The 22684-nt window shown below is 39.9% G+C and overlaps 1 protein-coding gene across 1 annotated transcript in view; it reads left to right on the top strand.

Annotated features, from left to right (window-relative positions):
* The window catches only part of LOC147061601 (uncharacterized), a 100533-nt gene extending 90696 nt beyond the window's left edge, over window positions 1-9837 (top strand). Inside the window, exon 5 of the mRNA XM_085911455.1 lies at window positions 9704-9837. Coding sequence (XP_085767581.1) covers window positions 9704-9735 — 32 coding nt within the window. The 3' untranslated portion in view covers window positions 9736-9837. The remainder of the gene's footprint in view (window positions 1-9703) is intronic.
* The last annotated feature ends 12847 nt before the right edge of the window (window positions 9838-22684 follow it).

Raw genomic sequence — 22684 nt, forward strand, 5'->3', positions numbered from 1 at the left:
GTGAACACGAACAAACACACGCATGCATACACACGCACGCACGCATACACACACAAAAAAATCCCACTTATGTACATTCATTCTTTCTGAAAAGCTCATGCAGGTGATAGCCTAATCTTTGTGAAAAATATCACAGAAAGCTAAACAATGACAGATTTACATGTAAAAGCCGTAACGAGAAAAGTGACTCCAATGAATCTTCCTCAGCAACAACAGCCTTAACACCTCACTCGAGTGCTATTCCAAAAGCAATTGTCAGTCTTTTTCTCTGAATTTATATACTGCTTTCAACTCCAACTTGCCCATTGGGCATAATGGCACATTAGAAAATGAAATAATCAAAGACATACCGTAACTACAAGGCGCACTTAAAAACTTAAAATTTACTCAAAAAAAACACAGTGCCCCTTGTAATGCAGAGCGCCTTAAATATGGATCAATTGATAAATTTGTTGATCCATACTGGTTGTACATAGCGCTCTGCCAAAATGTTTCAGTACGTTTTAGTACGACGAGTAAAATACAAGTCGCATCGCTTTCAGCATTACATCAACCGCGGTCAAGGGCGTCACCGAAGTAAGCTACTACTGGTCAATCGCATGACATTTAAAAAAAACAAAAAAAACCCAACATTTTTTGTATAGGCTAGAATCACTTGATTGACATACTACATGCAGTCACAGTGAACCGCCTCCCCTCACTGCAGCAAGCACATCAATGCACGCACTCTCTTCTTTCTTTTAAACGAAAGAAAGTTTACGACCAGAAAAAAATTAGTGTGGTTGCTGGACCAAGTAAGAAGCCAAACCGTATCACTTTCATATGGAAAGAGAGCTGGACTTTACCTCATTGGCTGTGTTGACATTCCCTAGTCAACCCCAGTTTGATTCAGTAGCTTCTATTATATGCACCTTTTAATCTGGTGCGCCCTATATATGAAAATATTTCTAAAATAAAAAAACTAAATCGAGGTGCCCCTTATAATCCAGTGCGTTTTATAGTGCAGAGAATACGGTACTCTGGGGTGCACCTCTCCTTTGGCTGTGGCAACATGATGATTTTTATTATTTCTACTATTTTTCCGATTAGGCTCAGCTGTGGTGTATTATTTTGGGGTAAGGAATGTATTTTTGGATGGTAGATTTGTGGATTTTGGATTGTGGTCGATGGTGTGTCTGGTTATACGAGGGACAGTCAATGAAAAGTGCAACACTTAAAGAACACGCTCACCTCCAGCAGTGGCTTTGACGACAATGTGAAAGCAGCATGGTGGGTCCGAGCACCACCACCGACATGCCTAACCTCACATAGCAGCTGGATCCAACAAGTACCAGGGAGAGACAGTGACAGCTACCGGGAGCCGCGTCACAAACCCAGCTGAGCCATCTTGTCTGCACTCGCATATCTTTGCAGACTTGCCTAACGCGTTCTGTTCCTTGGCAGGAGATGATAACTGTTGAGCTTTCCTATTTTTTTAGATCTCCTGCCATGTTTTCCTTGACTCATTATCAGTTGGATCCGATTCACATAGCATCAATTTACTCGTGGGGCATCTTGAATGATGTTGAGGAGTGATGATGGCCTCAGTTGCCTCTGCTGAATATACAATTGCATGCAAATACATGGTGGGCAAACAGTCAGCACTTAAATATTTGGTCAATTTTAGGAATTCACTTTGCTGTTTTATCTTGTTTCATATTTGTTGAGTAAATGTCTTAATAGTTTGCTCAAAATGTATTTCAGATGGTTAATTAGCGGTACTCGCTCGCGACAATGTAGTCGTGATAATGACCCGTTGGTCCATCTACTTGTGTGACCCAATCTGAGGCGTAAAAATGTTGCATAGTACCACAAAGTTTGTCCACTTCTGCTGCGTTGAATTTAATGGAAAGCAAGGCAACTGTGTTCGTGCCCACAATGGCAAAAATGCCTGTTTGTAATTGCTCCCTTTTGTGAAAACAACAAATGACAAAGAAATATTTCTACAATTTCCTGTGGTGAATGAGATTCTAAACTACCTAATTATATGGGAAGCAAGTAAGCAGTAGTTTAATTTTGAAATACTCAAAGCTTGAAAAAAACCCGTCCATGTAGTGAATCTGGTACCTCATTTTTTATGTGTCATAGATGGGGTGTTGTTGACATTCAATATGAACCCAAAGCATTTTCATAATTAAACCAGCGCACCAAATCAGTGGAATCAGCAGCTTGAAAGTTGTTTTAATCCGCACTCCTGTCTTTGTAGTAATATTGATTTGTTCATAACAAGCAGAGCTTTGATTATTAAGACCTTCGTGGCTTTGATAGCGGCCCAGGGGGATTTCTGAAAATGCATGAAACATAAAAGCAATTTAAAACAACTTTATTAACGATATATACAGTGCCAAGCACACATGTCCTACTTTAATTAAAATGAAGTTCACATTTACATCCCTGTGGACATCAATTGGTTAAGTCGCTAGTGTTTTTTTTTTTTTTCCTCGCTTTTTTAATGTCGATTCAGTGTAGTATTGCATCATGGTTATCTGCATCAAAATATGTGAGATTGTTTTTTTAATAATGCCAAACGGAGCCAAAACGCTCACGTTGTGATTTTATCTTTGTGTGCTTCTCAGACGAGCATCCTTTGAGACGTCAGGGTTCATCAGCAGCAGTTTCTTAAATGCTCTGCACTTACTCAATGCAGGGAGCTAATGTCTTTGACCTCAGCTCTCCCAAAGGAAGCGCTCTTGACGCTCGCGCATGAATAAATCGGCATGCTTATGAGAAACCCTCATCAAGATCAGCTTTTTTTTTTGTGCCAACTTCTGGTTTTACATAATGCCGTGCGAAACAATTAACTGTTTTCTCGAGGAGCTGGATTGAGGCAATTTTGCTCGGATTTTCAAAGGAGTATGTCTGGTCTGTCGAGAGCTTCTTCAAATCAGACCACTGTTCAGTCAACCTTTTCTGAAGGCTGTAACAAACAGTTCTCCTCTGAACTATGCACTACAGAGCACAAGTTAAATATTCCTCCCATGCGGCAGGAGATTCAGAAAGCTTCTGTTTTTTTTTTTTTCTTTTTTCATTATTTCCCCTTCCTGTTCCAAGAATTTCCAAAAGTTTTATGTTAACTTTTTAAGTCTTGGAATACATTTGTGGCTTTGCTCTTCAAAGCAATTTTCCCTGTCCGGTGCATTATTTGATACTATTTAGATATTCTTTTTGTTCCAAGACACAATTTATGATGCTGTCTGTATATTACCTGATGTACCCAATGGCCTGCGTCACAAACAATAGGTCCAATAATCCTCTGTGAGCGCAAATAGGAAACCTTTGGAAAAGGGCAGGGACTTTCAAAACTACAAACCGCAGAACTCAGTCGATGGTGAACTGTTTTAAGTGTTTTTCTTATTGATGTCAGTGTTCAATTTGTTTTCTTTTAAACACATAAACACCAAGATTGAAAGTTCTAAAATTGGTCTGACTGTCGCCATGACAACAACCTGAGGCGGATGCACACAATGGTGCTGCATTTAAGACTTAAAAGCTTTCCATGATTCATTATATGCTTTATTGTACAGTATAGATGTTCATCTTTTAGCGATGTACCTTTTTCAAGTGGTGGAATGTTGCTAGTAATCATCTTTTAAGACTAAATAAAAACATTTGGTGGATTATTTGTGTGTATCAGAACCCTCTAATGATAACATATACTGTTGCAGCAACAAACATTAAATTGGTGCATTTTGTTTTGGCCAGTGGTCTGCTGGTTGTGTCTTCCAACTTGTTTTCATAAAGAAGTTGCTATGCTCATTATGAGATGTGCCGTGGGATAACAACTGCTGGAAGACAGTAATCTATCAATTTGTAAAGCAAGCTTTGTCTAAAACTCATGAATCCAAACTTTTAAATTGTTTTTCCCTCTACGGTTGCCAAAGCAATGCGTGGCGAGGGCGAGCACAAATCCCCAGTTTGATATTTTTTATTTTATTTTTTTATAAAGCACGGATAATCACAAACGGCTTGCATCTTCTCTTGTTATGAGATTGTGTACGTGTTGTAAAGTGTGCGACTGTCACTGTGGATATCAGTTGGCTCGATAGCAGAGGGTGGTGTCTGTTTTAATCTGGGACAAGGCAGGGATTGAAAGGTCAGCTCTGCGGCGCTGTAGCGAGCGATGCGCACGTGGACTATCCAGACACAGATGCTCGCAGAGAGACTTACGGAAAGGCAAGCACCAAAAAGAATATATTTATGAAGAACATGAGTTGTGTGAAAAGGTCACCACGCTGAAGATTTGCAGCTGTATTCGGCCCACCTGTGTGTTTGTGTGTGTTGCTTGCGTTACCAAGCGCAAGAGGCAAAGTAATAAAAGTTCCTCGGTGTACCTTTTGGAAGCCTTATGATATTATGATATTCCAGCCAAGCGAAGAGCTGAGCAAACAAAAGTAAGCAAGCCAAGAGAGTTGAGCGTGAATGTCCTTAAAGTGCTCCATTTGGCGAGTCTTGATTTTCACCAAAGCCGCTAAGAGCATTTTTACTCCCCAAAGGAGTTGCTCATCTTTTCTACCTCTTTCCCACTCCCCCATGCATCCTTTCCAGAATGCTGATGTTTATCATTTCCATGTTTTTCAGATGCTGCACATTGTGCTCAGGGGATGAGGTTCTCAAATCCATCTCAAATCATTACTCATAAATAATACAGAGAGAACAAATGAATATTCTGCATCCGGTAAATGTTGTGCTGCCTCTGCTTCACTCATGCTATTTATTTATTTTTTTTATTGAAGAGACCCTACATTATGTCATGTGTCTGCTCTGCTTACTCATACATACTGTATGGATTGTGGCAGTTATTGTGTTCTCTTCTGCAGGGAGTTTGGCTGCAGCCGCAGCTCGTTGTGATAAATGACAATGCAGAAAGAACAAACCGCACCATTGTGGCAAATGAACATTTGTGGCTGCGGCCCCGAGGCCAACAAAAGCTTTTTTTTTTTTCTTCTTGTGCAGAAGCACACACTAGCTAACACACATGTGGCACACCCACCTCTTGCCATTTGTCGTTCAGAAGGTTACTGTCCTCTCCTGCGTATTATTTCGATCTGTGGAAACAAACGCCTTTGCTCCCTCAGGGTTTGGAGATAAGCAGATTGGTTTGTCTTTCGGGGTAGACAATAGGATCTCAGTCCACACAAAGGTTCATAAAATGGCACCATCACGGTGGGGGAGAAACCGAAACGAGCTCGCCAGAGTGCCAAAGCCTTCTTTTAATGCTTGGGATATGTCACTTGCAAATTCCTGGTGTTGTCCATGTGGCTGCTTTGCTGGACGAATAGTTCAAACTCAAACAGTTAATATGTGTTTTATTTGCAAATAAATAGCCAGCTTCCCTTTGCTTTGGTTTTTATGCAGCAAATGTTTTATTTTTACTTTAACTTGGTGTCAGCTGCGTTTTGTTCTTCCGCCTCCCATTCGCGTTCTGCCTTCATCTCTGGGATCAGTGAGAAGTTCAGCAAGAGACTTTGTGGACTCTGACAAACGCTTGAAATGCTAATACAATTGATCTGGATGGGGATATCACAAAAAAAGTGAGCTGATTGCTGCCACGGTGCTCAGTGTGGGGCTGATTTTGAATGTTATAAATATTAATGGTTCTTTGCCCGCTAAAGGAAAGCAATTCTCTGACAGTGCCATGATTACCCGCCGGATCCGGTGCACAAGCAACTTGTGCTTGTCGTAGTAAATGCTTTAGATGCACAAATACACACATAGAAAGAATTAATTGGACTCAGGGTGAATGCTGTGCGGGTAATGTCGTTAATGTGACAATGTGGTTTGGATTGATTCTTTTTAAATTTTATAATAATAGAGGCAACACATCTCCTAAAAAAATCCATGAATAAATGCCCATTGGAAATGAATGAAAGAAATCGCAAGTTGCTGCTCTGGCATGTACAGTAATCATCAAAAGTGTTTCTAATCTCATTTTGCGGATGTGCCTATCTTGTCGTAGATCTTTTTTTTCTTCCCAAAATACGTAAACACGTATTGCGTGTTAATTGAAAGAGGCAGAGCAAATTCTGCATAAATAGATGGGTTTCTATGTATTGCGTTTCACCAGAAAAATATAATGTAAAAATATAATAAATGGCGAAAAATACCTAAAAATAGACATTCACATTTTGATGTGTTTTGGAATGTAATTCAGTGTTTGACGAATACTTCATACATAACAATAACTTTATTCCAAGGCTACATTGGCATCAGATGGTATCAAGCCCAACCAATATGTTTCCATATTTTTTTTAAAAATGCATTTTTTGGAATCATCAATGTCTTGACAATCTCTTGACCCATTTTCATCCTTATTAACTCGGAGTCAGAACTTCTGATCAGCACTCTGCTTCCTCAAACATGACCCCTGGGCACAAACACCCCCACTCCTCTGCCTTTTGAAGGGTCCCAATGGCTAAACGGGGCCTGCGTGTATCGATGCACATAGTTGGTAGTCTGCAGACAAGATCAAGGGGCCATGGAGAAAATCGATGTTTCTCATCTCTGCTTGCTCTAAGTGATGAGGGCAATGAATAGATTCTCTTTATGACTTCATTATCGGCTCTGTCCAGCTTATGTATGGAGGAACACAATCATAATCCACTGCCCCTTAAGGTCAAGGCTTCTTTAAGTTAATAATAATTATATGTTTTGGCAAGAGAAGAAATGATTGGTCGCGAATAGCGGAAGATAATGCTATTGATTGGACTTTTTTTATTCAATCATCTGATAATTAAATCTTCCCATATTCATCATCAACAAACTCGGTTGTCATGTGCGGAAGTTTGTAAACAAGCCAACATTTTTCACTCGATTGAGCCTTAAACTGCAGCGATGTGTTCTGCCACGCTTGCCAGGTCATTTAATGAGAGCCCAAGCTAATTCAATCTGTCCTGCTCATCCACTGTGAGGTACGATATATAACTTGTGCTTCGAGGTCACCCACACATTTATTCTTACCACTGTTCTATCTCTCAATCAGCACATCTTTTTCCTTCTCATCACGTTTATCTTTCATCTCACATGGCCCAAGGCGTAATTGCTGTTATTCTGCGACTGTTTTTATCATCCTAATATGGAAATTACTTGATAAAAATGTAAGGGTTGACGTCTCGAAGATGAGACTGTCAAACAAATGTCAGTGATACTTTGAACCGGCACTTTCTTTTGTATGTTTAAAGCAAAGTACGCTTTCACAGCTGCTGGGTTATGATCTCAATCTTGGCTCAGGTTGTTCTGGTTACTTGGGTTCAAAGGCCAAAGCACTCAGTGAAGGGTCCCAATGACTAAAATCGTTTAACTGCCAGGAGCACCCAAGCACATTGTTTGACATTGATTTTAATTTTCATGAAACTCTACATGTGTGAAAAGAAACACATGAACATTGACCAGACATCGCTGCAACTAAATGATTGTCATTGATATGTTATTGTGCAGAGGCACCATGGTCTTAAGTTGTGTAACCTTCTGGGTCTCTGTTTATCCAAAAGTAGGTGCCAACTCTGTGATGTCAGTTTTGAATGTGATTGATGACTGTTTTGTCAATTTTGTCACAGTTTGATTTTTTACTTTTGGGGTAGTTAACAAATACTAGATCTATTCATCAAAGAGCATAATCTGTCTGGAAAATGGATGGATATAGTTGACATTTCAATATTAATACACCTCAGCTAATTAAAAAAAATCCTACGAGCGTAAATAACCCAGAACCTCTTGTTGTTTCGGTTGCCTTGGTCCTGAGCAGAATAACGGATGATGAATGTAAACACAGCCTCAAAGAATGCTACTTCAGCTTCGGCAGCTCCTGAAGTTTGCCGAAAGGCACTTAAATGACACTCAAACCATGAGAGGCAAACTCAAATATGTCCTGATGCTCCCTATCCAACCTGATGGATCATGAGAGGTACCGTAAACTAATGGGCGAACTTTCCCACGCTTGTACTAAGCTTGTGGTATCATGATAGTTTTCAGACAAAAATACTTCATTTTCTCATCATGCACTGCCAAAAGGGAAAAAAGTCTGCCCATGGGTCTCTCAGAGGACACTCTGCATTCCAGCGGACAAGAGAGCTTCAGTAGACAGGGAATGATTAGTTGCTTGTTTCCTGAGGGTCAACTTTTAAATACATGACAGATGATGCGAGGCTCCTATCTGTCTGCTCTCAGCATGCTCTCTCATGTTAATGTCCTCTGATGCTCTGACAGACAGAACCATGTCCAGGGATAAATCATTCCTCGGTCATCGGTGGAGCTGTCCCTCATGCGGCCCAACAAATGTTTCATCTGATTCTTCTGCAATTCCATCTCATTCTCTTGGTGTCCTTTGCCTCACTCAGCACCTCCTCTATTTCTTTCTCTGTCCTCTCTCTGTTTGTCACCTTTGTGTTCAACTCTCAGCAGTTTCTATTACTTTGGAACAAATAGTCAATCCAATGTTGGCTTAGTCTGAAGAGAAAACTGTCAATGGTGAATATAGACCACTTACTTTAAACTCAAACTGGTGGTGTAGCAGTAATATGTATAAAAATAAATAAATAAAAAAACGCCACCATTTTTTAGGTAATCATAGCGAAGACACACAGCTGGAGCTATATAATCCCACCAGTAGGGAAATCAACCTGGAACTTCAAACAGGCAGTATTCATATAAATAGTTCCTCCAACATAGCAATTAATCTTTACTCTTACTGTAAGCCCACTCTGCATTTTGTTTGTTTTAATATAGGAAGATTTATGATCTCCGTGAGTCGTCACCTTATTGTGGTGGAGGGGTTTGCATGCCCCTATGATCCTAGGAGCCACGTTGTCTGGGGCTTCATGCCCCTGGTAGAGTCACCCATGGCAAAAGGGTCCTCGGTGAGGGGCCAGACAAAGCATGGCTCAGAAGACCCCTTATGATGAATAAAATATATTAACCTAGTTTTCCCTCGCCCGGACGCGGGTCACCGGGGCCCCCCTCTGGAGCCAGGCCTGGAGCCCGAATAGAAAACATGGGTCCCCCTTCCCGTGGGCTCACCACCTGTAGGAGGGGCCAAAGGGGTCGGGTGCAAAGTGAGCTGGACGGCGGCCAAAGGGGACCTTGGCTGTCTGATCCCCGGCTACAGAGGCTGGCTCTAGGGACATGGAATGTCACCTCATTGGCTGGAAAGGAGCCCAAGCTGGTGTGAGGCAGAAAAACCACACATAGTTTTGGCTCTGGTACAAGCCCTCTCGAGAGGGGCTGGACTCTCTTCCACTCTGGAATTCTCCACCGTGAGAGGCGTCAAGCAGGTATGGGCATATTTATTGCCACCCAGCTGGGCGCCTGCACATTGGGGTTCACCCCAGTGAACGAGAGGGTAGCCTCCCTCCGCCTTCGGGGGCTCGTCCTGACTGTTGTTTGTGTCTATGCACCAAACGGCAGCTCAGAGTACCCACCCTTCTTGGAGTCCCTGGAGGAGGTGCTGGAGAGCCAACTGATAAGGGCGGTTCGGTCCCTGTATGCCAGAGTTTGGTCCGTATTTCCGGCAGTAAGTCGGATTCGTTCCCAGTGGCGGTTGGACTCCGCCAAGGCTGCCCTTTGTCACCGATTCTGTTCATAATTTTTATGGACAGAATTTCTAGGTGCAGCCGAGGCGTTGAGGGGGTCCGGTTTGGGGACCTCAGCATCGCGTCTCTGCTTTTTGCAGATGACGTGGTGCTGTTGGCTTCCCCGAGATGAGCTGGATGAAGTGGCTGGGGAGAGGGAAGTCTGGGAGTCCCACCTAAAGCTGCTGCCCCCGCAACAGAAGAAGATGGATGGATGGATGGATGGATGGATAGAAGATTTATTATTAACACGGCTTATTGTTGAGTGGCATGCTGATGTTTGCACAAACCTGTCCACACGTACACAAGCGCAATTTCCTCATGACAAACACATCTTATAAAATAGATTCCCAATAATTACTGCTGTCATCTTACATTGCTTTCCTCTTTATTTTCTCCAGGCTGTTGTAGGTTTAAGTGGCTGTTCTGTGGAACAAGACAAGCAGTGTTCCATAATGAAGTGTTTAATATTTGATGCCATTGGATTTCACAGCTAATAAAAGCCGTGTGAGCTTCCATTAGCTCTCCATCTTGACTTGAGAACAGTGCAGCGTGGTTGCACAATGTAAATCACTATCACTCCAGCGTCAGCTAAATAGGACAACCACAAAATCTGTCATGATAAAAAAGTAACAATACTTACATTCTGCGGGAGTTTTGCAATCACAGATTGTAAATTATTCACACCAGTACATTATACTGGTACTTTTGTGTTTGTGCCGAGGGGACACCTGAGTTATTTTGTTGGAGGGAAGTCTCAGGGGAGTGGCTTTATGGAATGTTTGAGAGGCGTGAGAGTTTTCACAATCCCCCAAAATACTTTCAAGCTGAGCAAAATCTAAAACGTTATAGCAGACAAAATTTTAAATGCACACACCTAAGGAGTCAGTGCTTGCTTACTCTTAAAGTTAGGGACATAGAGAGAGACTTTTGATGCCAGCTGCTTTCAGATGTTCATTCTTGCTCTGCTAGATGAAGTTACTGACCAAACTAAATCAACTGTGCTTATTTAAAGAGTAAGTGGGAAATAAAGACAAATAAACTGCACAGCCATCATCTCTGTTTTAGTGTCTTTGACTTTGCCTTTTGAATATCATTTTACATTCCATCTCTTTCCATTCGCATACTTAAAAGGGGGCCAAGTAATCCAGTCTGTGTTGTCACAACGGTGCCTGAAATTGGCTCACAATAGGGAGGGCAGACTCGAGTAGGTAGCAATCCACACAATTGTCAGGAGGGACAAATCACAGCGACACAGTGTACTAATTCTTGAAAGTGGGGTCAATAGTGCCATTCAACAATACTGGATGTGAGATACAAAGATTTCCACCACCAACAGAAAACTAAGTCAAAGCATACCAAAAATAAACATGGAGTTTGTACACATATTTAAATGCAAGTAAATACATGTTAATATTATATTTGTACAGTTTGTATCTTGTATTCCTTGGCACCAGTGTGCTGTCATCCTCAAAAGTAGTCCTATTTTTAGTCCTGGTCAATAATATTTCTCTTTCCTCCCTGTCTGTCACGTCAGCAAGCTGCATGGTGACAATTAAAAACAAAAAGCAAATGTTTGTTAACGCTGATGGCAGCGTGAAGTCATGGTAGGCTTTGAATCTGAGCATAATTGAGAGTACAATAGAACTGCACTATAGATTGTAAATTCTGTTTTTTATAGACGCCTGGTGTCTAAACATCCGCTTGTGCTTTGTTGTATGAACATTAGACAATACCTGTGTTATTGAATGGAGGAATAAAAAATGGAGGAATTGAGAAATTTGTCATTGATTTGTCAGGTCATCAAAAAAAAAATGCTAATTTGCCCTTATTTGTCTTATATATGTTGGATGGGGGGAAAAAAAGCTGGTCATAAAAAAAAAAAGCTAATTTGTCATTATTTGTCTTATATATCTTGGATGTGGAAAGAAAAAAGCTGAGATTCACTTTAATGTCAGTTGAAAGTCAAGTGTTTATCTCAACACGTTAATGCAATGTCATCTGCCTTGATAATGATCCCGCCAATCTTATTTAAGGTATCAGATATGCAGCATGGAGAGCCTAATTTGAAGATGGCCCTGAAGGCTAATATTCTCTCCGTCACAAGTGGTAATTCCCCACCAATTATATTTATATTTCAGAGCCGGAACAAGCTGTTCGAGCTATTATTTTGGGAGGTGTTAAGGTTAAAAAAATATGCCCTGCAGTTACCACACTCTGCAATTAAAAGCTAAAACATTTTCTTTGTTCTGTTCATTCTCTTAAACATTCCCCATCTTTTGTTATGTCAACCCTGTGCCTAACCGCAAATTACAAAATGTAAGTTGTGTATATATACACCGTAATTTCTGGACTATAAGTCGGTACTTTTTGCTCATGTTTTGAACCCTTCGTCTTGTCGTCCGGTGCAGCGTATCTATGGATTTTTCGTGATATTTGAGATGACTAATACACATGACTTATACACTTGTAAAAAGGCTGTGGACCGCTGTTGTGCGGCACCGCTTTGCTGGGCAGAAGGATATGTGGCACGGTCACTGGGGACAAGAGTGGTGTGTTGATCGCATGTCCATCCGCCAAAAACTACTGGTTCATGAAGCATATTTGAAATTTCATTTTCCCATCACTTGTTAAAGTGTAAAAATAAAAAATAAAAAAATAAATAAAATAAAAAATAACTTGGCATCAAAGTTCACGGTCACACAGAATGTACTGGAACATTTCTGACAGAACCCAGCGTGACAAAACAAACAGATGGACTCAAATGACTTGACTTGACTTGACTTGACTTGACTTGACTTGACTCCCCCACCCCTCCCCGGCTGGGGAGGTGGTTAGGTGACACCCATGCTGACGATGGCTATCTAGATTCTCGTGGACCAATTCACCATGAGGGAACTGCAGTGGAATACCCTCCTGGAGGACACTGCCAGGACAATCGAAGGCACCTCCGACAGCTCTTGGCTTTGGCCTGGGCATCCACTTTTTGGTTTCCATATGATGTATTTTATGTGCCCTCTTTGCATCCATTGCAGCCTGGTGATCCTGAAAGGGGGATCCTTCCATCTGTGGTCCCTTCTCAAGGTTTCTCATTTTTCCCCTTGTAGGGGTTTTTTGAGTTTTTCCTTGCCCTTTTGGGAGCCTAAGATCAGGGGATGCTTTGAGAATTATTGTCAATTGATTGTCTATGTGAAGCCCTTTGAGACTGCTTGTGATTTAGGGCTATACAAATAAACTTGACTTGACTTGACTTGAAATGCACATCAGTCACAGAGGATTCAAATCATAACATCATATTCACATGAAAAAAAAGCTCTTTGATATGCTGACTGAGAGCCCTATTAAGCCAAGTGCAGTGGACCAGAAACAGGACGTGCCAACCCAGCAAAATAATACCAGTAACTGTGCTAAACGTCACGACTTGAAAACAAGCAAAATTGGATAAAATGTTTTCTGAAGCATCGCCCTGCACATCATCATGTGCTTCATCAGCCTTTGTGTTGGCAAGTCGGTAAACAAATCAGATTATGAAAACCTAATATGCTGGCACTCACACTTCCTCTATCTGCTCTTTATCCTCTGCTTTTATATATATATATATATATATATATATATATATATATATATATATATATATATATATATATATATATATATATATATATATATATATATATATATATATATATATATATATATACTATCTAGATAGGAGAGGCATAGAATGTGCTCATGTGAATTTATTTCCCCCATACGAACAATTAGAGAGGTGACATATCTTCTCTCCTTGGCTCTTGAGTTTAATATTTAATACCAATGCTTGGCTCCTGCATAACAAAGTAGGGAAGTGTACAATAGAATATGTTAATGCGGAAATAGTTATTCAGCAAAATGACTCCTTGGATAACGATGGCGGAAGTAGGAAAGGAATAAAGAAAGGGTTTTGATCCAGACTCTAGAATTAGGATGCTTTACATCCAATTTTTAAACATAGTCTTAAATTCATCATCCATCATCTGTACGTCTGGTTCTCCGTCCATCCGTGAGTGCGTGCGTCCGTGCCTGCGTCCGTCTGTGCATCCATCCCATCCATCCATCCATCCGTCCAACCAGCCACCCACTTCTATTTCCTTCGATACGATTCAATTCAATTCTAAAAATATTTTGACATGCTCGACATCTCGTGATCGAACCCCAAACCTCTGGGTTGGGAAGTGACTCCCACTGAGCCATGCAATTTCAATGACTCACCCGAAGAGCGCATCCTGGATTATTTTGTAGGCTTTTCCCTGGTGTGTAACAATACACGTGTGAGACAAAACTATAATGATATCCTTGGTAGTCTTTATGTTTGACTTTCTTAAGATAAATAGTGATAAGAATACAGATTGTAATGGATCCTTTTATTGCTGACACATCACTACGTATGTGTGCAATATGCTGTACAATTTAAATGCATCACGCACTTCCGGGTACTTCATTATATGCACACAAGGGACCGGGTCTAATATGCACATGTACCGGAAGGAAGGGCCAGCTACAGTGCTTAATGCTTTCTAATGAAATTATACATTAGTATTTGCTGAAAGGCAAAAGGAGGGTCTTGTAATTACACAAGTGTTCATGACAAATGGTGATGATGCGCAGGGAGGCAGAAGAGCTCCTCTCCGTTCTGCTATTGTTGACACATAGTGGGTTTTTTTTTTTTCTGAACAAATGTTGCAGTTATTTTGCCATTGTCTGTCTGTTATTGTATGTATGTGTTAAATTGAACTGTTAAGTGTTGATCATTTAACCTGACACGAGGACGTCGCTAAATTTTGTCAACTGAAGGTTCTGTGAAGCTCTTTGAGATTCTTTCGTGATTAAGGTCAAGACAAATAAATGTGACTTTACTTCCTCTCTCAATCTTTAGCAGCCAGTCAGATAAAAAAAAAGAAAAAAAGGAGAAGAATAAACTGCATGGTGTTATCTTAACGAGCAGTGAATGTCTCTTGCTGGAGTGAGCAAAAAGCTTCCATCCAGAAAAGCTGGAGTGCTGTCCTTTGTTCTTGCTTTAATGAGGAAATGATCAGTTTTCCATTTACCTTTTTTGGGGGGAGATGGGTTTTTGCAAGTTTGGTGTATTGTTTCACTTTCATCCCAAATAAGTCATGCCCTAATGTAGCTTCCACCTCTCTCAGTGGAGACTGATTGGTCTATTCATTTTTTTTAACCAACCTCAATTCCTACAATTACATCACTGACATCTTGAAATGTCAGGATAATGTGTCTCCAAATGGCAGATACAAAATGCAGACGCCTGAATTATGATGACTCAGAAAACCCAAGACAACAGATGTGAATAATTTAAAGTGGCACTTTATGCAAATGGTTAAAAAATGTGGGACATGATGCGTAAGGTTTTTTTAATTCTTGTTGCTGACTGGATGAAAATTGAGTCAATATATTACCAAATATGCATTACTTTCACATTTATTCTGAATAGACAATGAGTCATTCCCTTACTTTCTAATCTTAAAATATAACCTGTAAGAATTTTGCTATTAAATTAAAGTTAATAAATTAAGTTATTGAGGTTTAATGGCCACAGAAGATGAAATGAAGAGATGGCACACAGATTTCAATCTCACTCAGCATCAGACGATTATTTTTAAAATGTCACTCTCATCTCCAGAAGGGGTAAAAAAAAAAAAAAGAGAGAAAAAAAACGTTCAAAGTACAATTTGATCTAAGGGGAGATTGTGTCACCATGGCAGCACTGTGAACATTTTTTTTTTCTCTGGAATAATTCACAGGGGAAATGAATGATTCTAGTTCCCTGAGAATAATTGATTTAAATATTTAATCATTTAAAGTCCGAGTATTTAATATTACTAAAAACATTATTACGTCAGACAACAGGTAATAGCCCCTCCAAACCAACTAATATGTTGTTTTTTTAAAGACCATAAATGTTAGTGAGAGAGCAAAAACATTCAAAATGTCATTTAAATAACACTTCTAATCATCAAGTAGGAACCATTGAAAAATTGGCTAATGTTAATGCTAATTATCAAGTAGGAACAAATTCCATTCAAGGGCAATCACTTCCTCAAAAGCGAGACGACTAATGGATGGTGTCAATATTGCTTTGCAGAAACCAAGGAGACTGCTCAGATGTTCCATCATGAAAGGACCATTTTGGTCCTGTCCATATTGATTTGCCAGAATCAAGATCAAAGCGCAAGATTATAGTGTAGAAATTCTCTATCATCAGATTGCGTCATCCAATAATTTCTCCCCCGATTCCTCTCAGCATTTTCAAATGGCGTGCTATTAGTTTGCTCCCTTTGACGCCCATGAAGTGTCTGTTTACATCATCTATTTGCCATTAACACAAGAAAGCTGTTTTGCATTTGTCAGCGGGATGAGGCTGAAAAACATCAATAACCACAAATCCTCAATATTTAGAGCTCGGAGTAGAAAGTGAGTGACCACATGAAAAAACACTCAGTCATAAACCGATGTTGGCTTTAGAGAAATCTAAATGCATTCAAGCCCTTCTTGAAGTTTCATTTCGATCATTTAATATCGAGATGTTTTCCCAAATGATAGCAAACTGAAAGAAAATGAGCGCTTGCTTTGGCGTAATAGACGAGGAGATAAAATGCTTTTTACAGGTGTCCTTCCTTTATTGGACACAAACTTTCTCTTCATAGCTATTTTTTATATTTATTTCAATTGTCAGAGTGCCTATTTCAAAATAGGATGCTAATCCAAGGCTCTCCGCTTGTATCTATTTTCGTGACCATTATTCTTTCAAGTTCAGATGATTGAGGAGAAAACGTTGGGTGTGGCTGACAGCATAATGGAAAGATGCATGCCGACTGAGGCAATACGTAAAGTCGCCTTATAATCTATTAATGATGCAGTATTGTTTTATGTTACAAGAATGAGGACGTTTCTCGACCTCGCAAGGCTGACCGGATATAGAGTCCTGTTTTCATGATGAGTTGCAGAAACAGAAATGGATTTCACATTGGCAGGTAATTGTGAGTCTCTGAGTGACACCTTTGCAAAAGTGACGAGGGTGCTATTAAAATATGCTTAAAATGATAATGATTATAATCTTTTCAATGAATTGTTTTCCACAATAATTGAGCCGTTTTTTCAAAAGGAACAGCATGTTCAGATTTTTCTGAATACTTTTACTATTTTTTTTTAATGTGGCAGATTTTTCTGAATACTTTTACTATTTTTTTTAATGTGGCAAGGGATGAAAATGCCGTGCGGAATTCAGTTGGCTTCAGTGGCGGAGCTACAGGGGGGCTGCTTGGGGCACTGCTTGGGACCCCCCCCCCCCAAACCCACCCAGTTGTCTTTTAGGTATTTTCCAATTTTTGTATGAGCATTTTATTTCACATTTCAACCCCTTCTCATGGGAACATAAAATGAATCTTCCTTTTTTGAAAAATTTGGGGGTTTGAAATATTTTGTCGTTGTTCTGAGATATCTTTTCCTGGCTCTGCCAGTGGTTGGCTTTCTGTTTTAAGTCAGGAGTGCAGTCCCGGAACTGTACCGTTCTGTGTTGGATTGGAACAATATAACTAAAACTTACTTCACTTAACTTGACAATCTTACATGCAAAAGTAACATCCCAGAGGAGGTGGGACATAATTTGCCCCTATCATCACACTCCTGAGTGAAGGGGTATGCAGTATCGGGTGTACAGGCATGATGTGGTACCCCAGAGAAACTGGAGTTGAGATGAACCAGTCAGGTGTAACGTATAGTCCATAATTGTATTTTCGCACTAAATTGCCCGGAGGAGTAGAACAGTGGCTGACTGGGGATTAATTTGATCTAACCTGATTTAAGCCATGTACTTTTCATCAGTTGATTAATCATCACCCATGAGCTCTTGATTTTATGTATCCCATTAGCTTTTAATGTGATTGCCCTGTTTTAGGAGATGTACCCTTTTCACAGAATATATTACTTATCTGAGACAGCGATTTCAGGGGGCAGAGGGCACATGAAGAGAAATTTGAAGAGTTTTGATTTGCCCAGTTTAGCCTGCAGAACAAAATGCTTTAAATATGTTCTTAGCGGAGATAGTTTTGATTAAGTCATTGGTTAAAATGCTTTTTGGGCATTTTATTCGAACTGCAGATGAAATACTTTAATGGTGTTAACTGCTACTTTTTAGTTTACGAACAATAACACAGAAAAGTGTCCATGCATCAAAAGGAAGTAGGCTAATTAATTCCCCATCAGACAAGGTCACCTATTCAAAGGTTAAGAGAGGAATTCTGGAGGGAGCATGTGCTAATGTCATTTATGAGTTTGCAAATTGTGCGTTATGAAATTACGTATAAAAGTACAATACCATACAATGCAATAAACCTTTTTTTTTTTATAGAGCATATTTTACAAAAGCTGCAGCTGTACACTTATTTGCCAAATGATCTTTTGTGCAACGAAACGAGAGGGGGCTGGCCGTTGCACAACTGAATTCTCTTGAAAAAAATATAATAATAATGTACACATCTAATGTTATCTAATAAACTTTCAAGGACACAGGCAGGACAACCGAAATAAATATCTACACGGACCAACAAGCAAATACTTTGTATTTGATCTTCTTTCCAGCTTTTAGTTTCTCCAACAGGGTTCGTTTTAGATGAAATGTCATTTCTACCGGAAGAAGGAATGACATAACAAAGAACAGGTTGTGTTCTATTTCCGAGAGCTCAATGGGGAAAATTCTGCATTTATTAAAGGGCTGGTCGACATTTGTGAAGTTGACCCAAAAAATGTCTGCACCCCGATGATTATGATCATGGATGGTTGGCAAAATAAAAATGATATAAATAATAAAATAACCATATTGATGATGATGAGAATATGATTATGATTGTTGAGAATTAAAAAAAAAAATCAGCCATGTTTACGACTCCATTTTCAGACCGTGTGACGACAATGACAAAGTGGTGCTTTAACTTTCCTTGTGAAGATGACAAAGAACACTCGAGAGATACTTAAGCACTTGGACGAGTTTGCCGAAGCAGCTAAGAGACGTCACTTGACAGGTGTGTCAGACGGCATAGATACCGTAGGTCTCATCCCAGAAACGCGGGCTCTCATCTTTCACTCTTCTGAAACATGATAAAGGGCCAATCTCCTCTGCGCTTCTTATCTCCACACTCATATCTCTACTCGGCAGACTTTGTATTTCTGCATCTTCACAGGCACCTCTCACCATGAGAGAGCCAATGCTATCACGTAATCCTTCATCTTAACAGCCTCTGAGACCCAGTTGTGGACTCAGTTTTTTTGAGAGAACCTCAATGCACGTACCATGACAGTCAAGCTGCTTGGAAAAAGTCCAGTTCCAACATACCGAGTTCTTCCCTGTTAAATTCTCAACACGCTGCATGAAGCAACTCTTTCCAAGTAGCAGCTGCATGTGGTTCCCTCTTTGTTTGTGCGCCATTAACTAATTTGTTTTTAGTCTTTAGTTTTGGATTGGTGTCACACTCCTAATCCCCACACTGCATGGCACTGCCTCCCCTCCTCCCAAAGCAAAAGCAGAGCTACTGGGAAGCAGGATGATGGAAGCAGGTGGAATTATCACAGCTCATTTGCCGCTAATGTTTTGCTCCTCTTAATTAAAGTAGGATTTACACTGTACATAAATGACACCAAATGTGTAACTAAGGTTATTTTTGTTACACATTCCCCGCTGCTTGATTTCTCGATTCAGCTTTCTGCTCCAGTGACCGCATTTGCGCATTGGTCGCACGATGTGAGGGTGGAAATTGGAGGGAACGACAACAGTCCGTATGTCTGTTCAGTGTCCATTCAAAATTATTCATCAACAAGACAGATTGATATCACACGAATAACTGTGTGAGTTTTATCATCATTGGTTGTTCCTTGCGACTTACTTTGTCGTGTGCTCTGCGGACAACCCCACCACCCCGCCCTTTTTATGTGTCAGGTCTTTCCTACGCTCTGCACTTTGTATTAAGACACAGCCTTGGCTCAAGGTGACTGAATGTGGAACACCTCTCAGGAGATCTGCAGCACCTGTTTAGACAGAGAGATCCACACATACATGTCAACACACAGTGATGATCTGCCAGCTACCTCTAAAAAAAAAAACGAGAAAATGAGAGAGGACATAGACAAAGACTCTCGAACTCTTTTCCAAGCCGGTCAATTCCCCTCTGTTTCTTACGATAATTATGAAACAGGCCAGGTTTTGATGGTCAAATGTTGACATTTATCCAGGTTTCCCCAAGAGGAAAAATCAACTTGTATTAACCTTTTTTTGGTTGAGCAGATTTGAGCTGTGATCTATACATCTATATACCTTGATAAGGTCACTATGGGCAATGATGACTGGTTTATGTGCTATTGATTTACTATTGAGTCTGATCGTTGCCAGACGGTGCCCAGCAGGTGGCCTTGAGGCATAATCAATTTATCAGCGACTTAAATTGACAAGGACCGCCGCAATAAAGACGGACAACGTGTCCTCGGGTAATGCAATTGAGTCGGCTCTAATGTAAGCTTTAAATATAAGTGTGCGCTCACACTATTCATCTTCATGTGGAGAGTTAATCTGCACATCTATTTATTAAAATCATCATTTATTGTATCCAAAGCAAGGGCGCCAGTGATTCTATCCTCAATTTTCTTTATCTTTAATTATTATTTTTTTTTATCCCTCTCGGCCTTGCTTTCCACCTCCACATTTACACTCCGTATCTTGTTGTGTAGGTGATGAGTTATAGTGGTCATGGTGATGCAGCTGATAGATGAAGGTGAACTTAGCTGTGGCCTACAAGAGACTTTAGAGGACGCAGAGGCTGTCATCCATCCTTCCAGCCTCCTACATAAACAAACTCAAATCTTATTGCAGGATTTTTGCTTTTCAGTTTGACTTAATAGAGAGCCAGTGCATTTGTTTGCTTAGAAAGTTCCATTGCATATTCTTCCATTTGCATCCCTTTATTAGAAAAGGAAAGGAAGAAAAGCTCATCTGAAGTTTCTCCAACCAAACAGGTGGTAATGAAGTCAAGTTTGAAGAGTTCATCTCGCGTCTCGTTTTTTTTTTTTTTTTTTTTTTTTTTTTTTTTTTTAAATGACATCCCTTATACAGCGATTCTAAGTATCCAACTTCTGCATCACACCTGCTTCTTTATCAAACACAAGATAACACGGCTGGTGAGCAGTAGCACTGGGCAAGAAGCGAGTCCCGCTTCCTTATCCCAGGCACTCAGGTACGGCAGTCTTCCACATCCGCTATCAGCATGAAATTACACGCACCTTAAGCCCATTACCACTTCAAAATGAACAGGCACATAGGAAAGTAGGCTTCCCATTAGTGTCTTGCAGCATGCAGTTGGGCTGCATCTGCTCCTACCCTGAATATTCATGGGAACGCTGTGAGAAGATTCGCGAATACAAACCCCAATTGAATGTGAATAAACAACAACATTCATTGTCTATTTTTAATATATATTATCAGTGGAAACTCAGATGGATGACAGCTTCAAATGACCAATGCTTGTCATTATGCAGTAAAATGGAAGGACGAACATCTCACATGAGATCAAATATTTCAGTCTGGTATGGGTATTAATATTAGTATGATTCCAAATTTCCAAATACTCAACATAGAGCATTTAGTACAGAGGTGCCACGGTGCTTTAGGGGCTGTCCTAAAAATAGCTCAGTGAGCTGATCTTATTACTTGTGGTGCTTTTCCGAAAACAAGAGCAATGGCAAAAAAATAAGAACCAATTACCAGTGAGTTTTATTATTTCTTTGTTATTTTGAGTGTGTATCAAAGTGGTAGCACTTCTCGGAAATCAGTTCATAAGAAGTAGCACTTGGTTTCAAAAAGATTGGTGACCCCTGATTTATTATGTGCAGAAAATGAATGTTATTCCAAAACTGCTGGTCCGAGGTTCCAGCCGAGGGGACTATACAATACTGAGCTGCTTCATAATTGTTTTTAAAAAAATTTAATAAGCAACAACACATTGATTAAGGTGCTCTACGGGTGACCTTTAGTTTTTGTTACTGAATTCTTACTTGTTGATTATTTCATTGCTCGGTATTCCGCTAGGCAGGTATTAGACGACTGCCACGGCCAAAAAAAAAAAAATATGCCCAACTGAAATTGCAGAATTGTCCAACCCTGCATGGCGCCTGCTATGATTGTAATCATGTCTTGCAACAGAAATGAAATAGCTGCTTTTCGAATTTTGAGCTATTTACTAATATTTTAAATGCTACTCACAATACAATTCCTTTTAAAATTGAAAGTCAGCTTTAAAGTTATGGATACCATTTTATGGAAATGTATTTTAAAAACCAATTCCTAATAGCAAGTTTTAATGAACTCAGAGCTATGGACATGCAGAGAAGTGAAGCTATGGGTGCCTTGATGCACAAAGTGGCCTTCTGTCCCCCCCTCTTAATTTTTTAATTAGCATCTGCTTGTTTGTGAAAGTCTGTTTGGAGCTATATAGTAACATTATCTATTCCTGCGTATTTGTTTTCAATATTATGTCAAATATAAATATTTTTATCTTCTTGTCATCACCCCACAATTTTTCATGGAAAATATTCATGGAATGTTGAGCAACCTCTTTTGAAGTTCAAGCAAAAAACAAAAAAAATCTCATTCATTTTAATAGCTGTCAATTATGTTCTTGAGTATGTGTGGGGGATGAGGGAGGGGAGTGCAGGATGAGCAAATGTCATTTAAAGTCAATAGCCTGCGATGTACTTCTGAGAATGTTTTGATTGCCATTTTGCAGCCTTAATCAAATCACAATTTGACGATCTCCCCATCCATCACCTTTCAATTCGTTCCACAATAATTTAAAAAAAAGTTCCATGTGGCCTCTTTTCAACTTTGAGTTCTCCAAAGGTCTATTCATAGCCCTGCTCAGATCAATCACAATGCAAAGGAATCCATATTCTATTAAATCTAACATGGGCCGCTTCATGTATCACACTTGACCCCCTCTTGACTCTATATGTTCACATAAATAAGGTAACCTAATACCCTAGTAAGC

The sequence above is a fragment of the Syngnathus leptorhynchus genome, chromosome 1 (genome assembly GCF_054491065.1).
Source record: "Syngnathus leptorhynchus isolate UIUO chromosome 1, UIUO_Slep, whole genome shotgun sequence".
Lineage (NCBI taxonomy): Eukaryota > Metazoa > Chordata > Actinopteri > Syngnathiformes > Syngnathidae > Syngnathus > Syngnathus leptorhynchus.